This window comes from Nilaparvata lugens, chromosome 5 (assembly GCF_014356525.2).
Source record: "Nilaparvata lugens isolate BPH chromosome 5, ASM1435652v1, whole genome shotgun sequence".
Classification (NCBI taxonomy): domain Eukaryota; kingdom Metazoa; phylum Arthropoda; class Insecta; order Hemiptera; family Delphacidae; genus Nilaparvata; species Nilaparvata lugens.
Window position 1 is genome coordinate 71,015,934 of NC_052508.1, and position 7,522 is coordinate 71,023,455.

The 7,522-nt window shown below is 33.8% G+C and overlaps 2 protein-coding genes across 2 annotated transcripts in view; both read left to right on the plus strand.

Annotated features, from left to right (window-relative positions):
• Positions 1–7,522, plus strand: part of LOC111045531 — a 67,889-nt gene that overhangs the window by 31,679 nt on the left and 28,688 nt on the right. Inside the window, exon 8 of the mRNA XM_039429594.1 lies at positions 3,266–3,332. Coding sequence (XP_039285528.1) covers positions 3,266–3,332 — 67 coding nt within the window. The remainder of the gene's footprint in view (positions 1–3,265; positions 3,333–7,522) is intronic.
• LOC111060166 lies at positions 517–2,298 on the plus strand. The gene is made up of 2 exons (XM_022347811.2): positions 517–1,062; positions 1,849–2,298. The coding sequence occupies exons 1-2, from the start codon at positions 545–547 to the stop codon at positions 2,117–2,119; spliced, it is 789 nt and encodes a 262-aa protein (XP_022203503.2). The 5' UTR covers positions 517–544; the 3' UTR covers positions 2,120–2,298.

Genomic DNA, 7,522 nt, shown 5'->3' on the forward strand with positions numbered 1-7,522 from the left:
TTCTTATCAATGAGATAAAATATCCAGTGTGTAAGTCGATGTATCTATCCACTCTTTCTTTAGGAGCACGTACAGTGAATGAATGGGTTGCAAAGAGTAGTGATGGCATTATAAAGTCTACAGAGGTGTCTTTTAAAGAACGAGCACCCAATTCACATTGTAAGAAAGACGATGTTACAAGGCTTAATCAGTTTTTTGATTCATTAGCAAAACTGCCTTCACACTATGGGAGGAAAAACTCATCAAAATTATACCTGGAGCAAACCTTTGAAACTTTGCTAGAAGTATACAACGTATATTCTGATGAAATGAAGAATGAATGTAGAAAACCGCTGAGCAGGACTAAATTTTCATCGGTTTTCAAAGAAAAAAATTTATCTTTGTACCAGATAAAAAAGGATCAGTGTGATACATGCACTAAGTTCAAAACAGGTAATATTTCTGAATCTGAATGGGCTGAGCATGACATTAAAAAAAAAGAGCTAGAGAAGAAAAAGAGAAAGACAAGTTATCAGGAGTAAAAAATGAGTGTTCTGTTCTTACAATGGATCTTCAAGCTGTCAAGCTTTCACCTTTCATTCGTACGAATGCATTCTATTATAAAACGAAATTAGTATGTCATAATTTCACTGTATACAATATAGTGTCACATCAATCAACCGCATACTGGTTCAGTGAAATTGACAGTGATCTGTCAGCTTCGACATTTGCATCCTTGATATTAGTTTACTTGAAAGATCAACTGTCAAGTGAGAAAAATATTGTTATATTTAGTGACGGATGCACCTACCAGAACCGCAATGCAATTATGGCGAATGCACTTTTGAATTACTGCATAGAAAATAAGTGCACCATAATTCAAAAATTTTTGGAACGCGGCCATACACAAATGGAGTGCGACTCAGTGCATAGCCTCATTGAAAGGAAGTTGAAGAACAGAGAAGTCTACTTGCCAAGCAATTACCTTACCGTAACAATGGAAGCAAGAAAGTCTTCTCCCTACATTGCAAAATGGGTTACATTCGACCAGTTTACCAACTACTCACATAGTTCATCACAAAGGTAAGCTGTATTCAGGTTCATCCAAAACCTCTCCCATATTAGTTTTTAAAGTAGTTGTCAAACAATTTATCTCTCCAAAATAATCTTCAATTTGGATTCCCATGTCAAACATTAATAATGAACACGTATTTTCAAATAGTTTATTTTCTTGTTTGGTGTTTTTTGAACATTCATAGTAACTTACATTTCAAATCCAAAATTGTTGATGCACATAGTTTTTATTTGTAACTGAAAATCATTGAAGAACTAGAAATCATAACACACTTTTTATATTTGGGCTATTTTTTCAAATTATTAGGGAATATAGAAGTTGTGGACTCTTTTTCTGTTTCTTTTAGGCTACCTACCTATTGAGTTGATTGTGCATGATCTTGAAAATAAATACATAAAATCAATGATACTGCAGTTGAACGTTTATAAGTGATGAATAATTCATCACTTATTTGAGTGGACAACTCTCTTGTTGTTCATTTGTCTTCCTGATATGAATTGGAGAATGAAATGTACAATAGTAATAATTGGTGCTGGCAAGAGTTGCAATTCATCTATTCCTGCTCAGTCTTTGCAAAGAGGAAAGTGACAAAAATTGTGAATAATATTATTCAATTAATATTCACAGCCGTGTTCAAGACAATGTAGGATCAGGTTTGTCAAATTTTATACTGTGGTTGTGAATAAATTCAGAACTTCACTTTCAAAAGATGTTCAGTTGATTTCTAATTTCCGTACTGTGTATCATAGCAATTTTAGTCTGATTATTATTGGTGGTTGGTTCTTTTGTTCCAGATTTTCAAGTCTAAGGCCTGGGCAGAACAAGGTAACAGAGATCAAGGCTCTACAGTATTCGCCAGATGGAATTCAATTCAAACTTGATTTTGAAGATGACTGGACAAAACTTCCGCAACGGATAAAAAACCTGGAAAAGAAAATAATTTGGCCAAAACTCCATACTTCCACACGCAAAATATCCAGCCAAAAGTTCAATCATTTGCAGCAGCTGAAAGCATTCATACCCCCAGACTGTCATGCTTTCTATGACCAGCTTCCACATGAATGATCATGATCTAAATATTTAATGAATTCATCTTATCTAATAATTCTTACTGAATGTTTTGCTAATTTTTATCTAATCTAATAATTCTAACTGAATTTTTTGCTGTTGTGTTTATCTTATTTCTCTTATTATATTGTAATCTTATTTTCTATTTCAATTAAAATTATTATAAAGATTCATAATAGGTATCTACTTTATTAATTTCTTGGTTTCTATACATGTTCATCAACCCTTACAATAATACAAGTGAATGTGATACTAATTTATGCAGACAATGTTTTTAGAGTAATGAGAGTATTCATTCAATCAGTGCTCTATCATACTCAGAGTTCATGACAGATTGTATAGACTAGCAGAATTCAGCAAAGAGCATTCACTTATGAAATTCATCCAATTATTCTAAAAATATTGTCTGCGTTGTGATACATTATAATTTGTGTGATTTATTTTTATAATTTATTTATCATCAGTACATTATCAATAATGAGAAGCAAAAAAGTTTCGAGGTTTTGGTAGAAGCAAAATGACCTAACCCTCAAAAATTGACAAATTTTCTATGGTAATATGTCTTAACCCACTTTATTCTTTTCAAAATAATATTTTATCAATTTTTACAACTTGGATATGAACATTATCATATTTATTATATGAATGATAGCAAAAAGTATTCAAAACTAGTAAAATATGTATATTAAACAGTTAAATGTCTCTCCTGTAAAATTAGGGTTGTGTGGGTTATCACATGTTGCTGTTGCGTGAACGATATATATATATATATTGTTGAAAATGTGAAGTGAAATTTCTGAACCCGCTGTAAGATAGATCAAGCTTTAAGAACTGTAAGATAAATCCAGAAATTACAGATTTCATGCATACTTTCTATTTTTAATAAATTTCAAAGAGGTATGTGGATATTTCCTCATGAAAATTCATGGTTTTGAATTGATGGGTACCATTTCAAAACGGTCATTCACAAATAATCTACTTCTCTTCTCTACTAATCTAAAAATAGTTTCGATTCAATTAATCACTGCTGAACTTTTAATTGATTGGCAAAATTTGCCTCAATATGTTTCTATGCTCTATATGTTTCAATATGAATAAGTTTCTTGAATATATATTATTAACACAGATTTCTTTCGTTTTTAGAGTGCTGCATATTTGAGATTAGCAGAAAAAGTTGCCGAATTCTTGAGGAATCGGGAATCAGATCGTCGTGAAAAAACTTAATCTATTTCTTAGTTACTAAAATAAAAAGTTATTGTTATTAATTTTTTGTACCTTATTATACCCATAACTTTAAACCATGGAATTCATCTGATGCAAACAAGACTTTAAAATCATAAAATCACTGGATGAGCTGATAAATTATTTAAACAAAAGAGACACTGTACTCATCTCACGACCCGTAATGAATGTTCAGGGTTGAAATTATGAAAATATTATATTTTCAAGGCTTCATCATATTCTTGTAAATTTATAGAGTTTCGTTAGTAGGATATCAAATCATGGCAAGCACATACTGGCTTCACATCTATTTCATCGGCAAAAGTCAGAGAGGAACTGAGAACAAAGCAAAAAGCAAGAATAACTTTACTTACTCATTTCTAGTGTCTTCACCACGGTCCAAGGATCAAGGAATATTATTGTTCATGCTCCATGTTCTATATAGATCTCCTTATCAGGGTCGTCACTGGGCCTAGTCAAATATAAGTAGGTTGCGAGTGAGTATGTGTACGGTACCGGTATACTGAACCCCTACTTTCTGAGGTGTTTTTGTAGTCTCCAATAAATTCCGGCACTGAATAGTATGGTATTGCAGTACTGTAAGATGCTTTCGAGTTCTTTGTGGAATAACCTGTGATATATTGTTAAATTTGTGATTGCTTCTATATTTTTTGACGATGTCTTGCATTATTGGTTTTAATGTTCTGACAATGATGAACAAATCTTGAATGTAGATCCTGAGATTTTCAATTTTTTTAGAACATCTGGCAGAATATTGGATAAATATGAGCCTACATAAATTGGTTTGCGCTCAAATTTGTGGAGCCTGAGATGTTGAAGGTCAATGTCTAGCTTGATTCCTGTATTGTAACATTGTATCCATGTTGAATATTTCTATATATGGACTCAACTATAGGGGCGTTTTAGACGCGCGGAAGCTTTTTAGCTTATTATAACAGGTTGCATTGTCTCTTATGGGGTAAATTGTACGAGCAAAATGAACACTCCCCATTAGCCCTAGTAACTACACACTATGAGAGATTCTGCTCCGAGATATGTGTCTCTGGTTGTCTACGAGAAATGTCCATAGACAATCTCCGTCATCTACGGGTCGGCTGCGAGACTAAAAAATCTGGTGTGGCGCACTCACACAACTTTCCTTGCCGTTATGAAAATTGATCACCTGACGCTAGTGTTCCCGCGCTTCTCAAGTCTACTATTCAAAGATTTGAGCCAGCTGGTGACAGGGCAATAACACTGGAGGCACACATGAGGTCTGCTATCTCTTCATAGTGAATGATTTAATAGAATCAACAATAATTTGCAATTGAATAATCATATTTTCTCGAATTTCGAGCTTATTTTTAATTTTAGGTGAAAATGTTACAGAACATTAATTGTAGAGATTCTCATGCTCAATCTTTTCCACTTAAAAGTTTTTGTTTAAATTGTATCTGAAGCCTGATAATTGGGAATCTAAAATCGAACTTTGCATTGATGGCGCGGAGCTCCTGAAATTTTTACAGATATGGGACTTGTGGCAGTTGATAGTGCTTATCGATGACTATTTTTGGTATGTATTTGATCAAAATCGTTGGAGCCGTTTTCGAGAAAATCGCGAAAAAAACTGTTTTTGACAACATTTTAGCCGCTATTTTTAATTGCATTTGATCGAAATTGTTCGTGTCGGATCCTTATAGTGAAAGGACCTTAAGTTCCAAATTTCAAGTTATTCCGTTAATTGGGATATGAGATATCGTGTACACAGACGCACATACACTCATACACACACACACACACACACACACACACACATACAGACCAATACCAAAAACCACTTTTTTGGACTCAGGGGACCTTGAAACGTATAGAAATTTAGAAATTGGGGTACCTTAATTTTTTTTCGGAAAGCAATACTTTCCTTATCCATGGTAATAGGGCAAGGAAAGTAAAATCACCTATGGTATCCCGTCAAAAATAGGATGCCTTATGCAATGTAGACATGTTGCACGATATTTTCTAATTCTAAATAGTAAATTTTCACAGTGTAGACGTCAACTGAGTCAAGAGACGGAACGACCAAGTCTAGCTCCAGCATATTCGACTGTTTTATTAGCTGTGTTGAACTGTATATTTTTAAATTCATTCAAATGTATAAAACATGATTAGGCCTATTCAACCATTTTAAAACCTTGTGAGTTTGGCGGTTCTACAGTAGCACCAACAACACAGCATTCTAGAACCTATCGAGCTATTGTGATGATCCTCATATAATATTTGATGAAATTTGATCAAATGTGAATTGAGATTGAAACTTTATCTCCTGCAGTTTTTATAATTTTGTAATATTCTAAAGTTTTTTTTTTGATCAGTGGATTGTGTCTGTAATGTGCTGCTACCTAGGAGACTAGAAGTCAACTTATCAAAAGCTGAGTGAGAAATGGATTTCAAAGGTAGTGTCAAATCAGTCGTTGTTTTACTCGCGTGATGATTGCTTGCAAGCATTGAACAAACGCCGTGTTCAAAGTTTGTGAATTATGAGCTAGTTATCACTACAAGACTTTAACATCACTCAATACAATAGTTCTTCCGATCAATTAATTTACAAACAATAACGGCCATGAGACGAAATGTTAAAGTGTTGCTAATTTTTTCTATGTTATGGATGTTTGTGATAGTGTATTATCTCCAGTCTTCCAGAGATGATAAGGTAACCTCAACATTAAAATAAATAAAAACTATATTTGTCAATTTTGTTTATTCAAATCACAATTTGTGACACCGGTATCATTTATGTATCATGGAGGTTTCAATCTTCTATTGATTTTATGAAAAAATGTTGTCTTGTTACAATTTTAAGGTTAGATCCTTTTCAAAAACATTGATAGGCTATATCAAGACTTTTTCTTCCTGTAAGTCAACTATAAAAATAAATTGAAAATTTTGTTCTTGTCAATAAAACCTGGAATATTACGCAGATCTAAATAAAAAAATTGACTTACTCCTTCGTCTTCTGAAGATATAACAGGATAGCACTAAAAGTGCATAAGAAGAAGGCTGTTGGAATTATCAGTTATCAGTAGACTAGATGTAGTATTGTACCCAAATTATGTTAAATGTAGGCCTATCTATTGTAATTGGATTTTAATCTGATATTGCATAAGGAATTATGGATGTGTTTATATATCTAAGTTAAATTGAATTATCATTGAGAAGAGTCAAGAAAAATTAGTTATGTAAGCTTCTATGTTTCTCCTTGCCAAATTCAATTACCTTACTCAATGGGGATGATTTACATAGCTTACGCATAATTTACCGTAAATTCTTCTTCTTCTTTCTCAAATACCCTTCTGCCTCACAGAGTAGGGTAGTTTGAGGATTCCTCGACCCAGCGCCTCTACTCGGCCTCTATCCACTGCCATTTTCTGAAGGGTTTTTCCTCTAGCAGCTCCTGGTGCTCCCACATTATTTTTCGAACGTTGTTCTGGGACGCCCTCTCTGTCTCCCTCCAATTGGTTTCATCTCCCTGACTTCTTTGGTCTTTCTTTCATCTGGCATTCTAGTCACATGGCCAAACCACTTCAGTTCTTGCATTATCCCCATTAGGGGTTTCATTTTCACTTCCTGTCAAATAACTTAGTTTCTTTTGTAATTTAACGTATCAATTTGTAAATAAAAAAAACTCTACTAGGTAACTGTGTAACAGTATAGAGTAACACTACTTATAACAGTGATTTATGAGCTTTTAAATCGCCGGTCAGGATAAACAAGACGACTGAAGGCGTTTCACCCTTCAGCACTCTGCTAGCGGGTTCAATTCCGCCGGTAGTTATGGACATTTGATTATCAAATCACCCTCACACATTCTATTAGCCACGCACAAACAAAAATCTCATGTGGGCCTTATCCGCAATTGAAAAAAATCACTCTAGTATGGTTTGAAGACACTTTAGTTAGAGGAGATCATATAAATTTATATCGAGTAGTGTATCGGAATCTTTCAATCAAGCTGCCATTAGGAGGCTTATGGCTATTGTTGTGGAGAAATTTGTCAAGGTCATAACCATAAGAAATATAGGCTACATTATTACAAACTAGGAGCGTCATAGCCTTGAATCTAGCAGACAATTGTATGCCCGTCTACCTACACACTTTACAACACATGGATTCTCAAATATT

Coding starts and splice junctions, on each gene's coding strand:
- LOC111060166 (XM_022347811.2), top strand. CDS start 545: ATGGATCTTCAAGCTGTCAAGCTTTCACCTTTCATTCGTACGAATGCA. Junction 1,063..1,848: donor TCACATAGTTCATCACAAAG/GTAAGCTGTATT, acceptor CTTTTGTTCCAG/ATTTTCAAGTCTAAGGCCTG.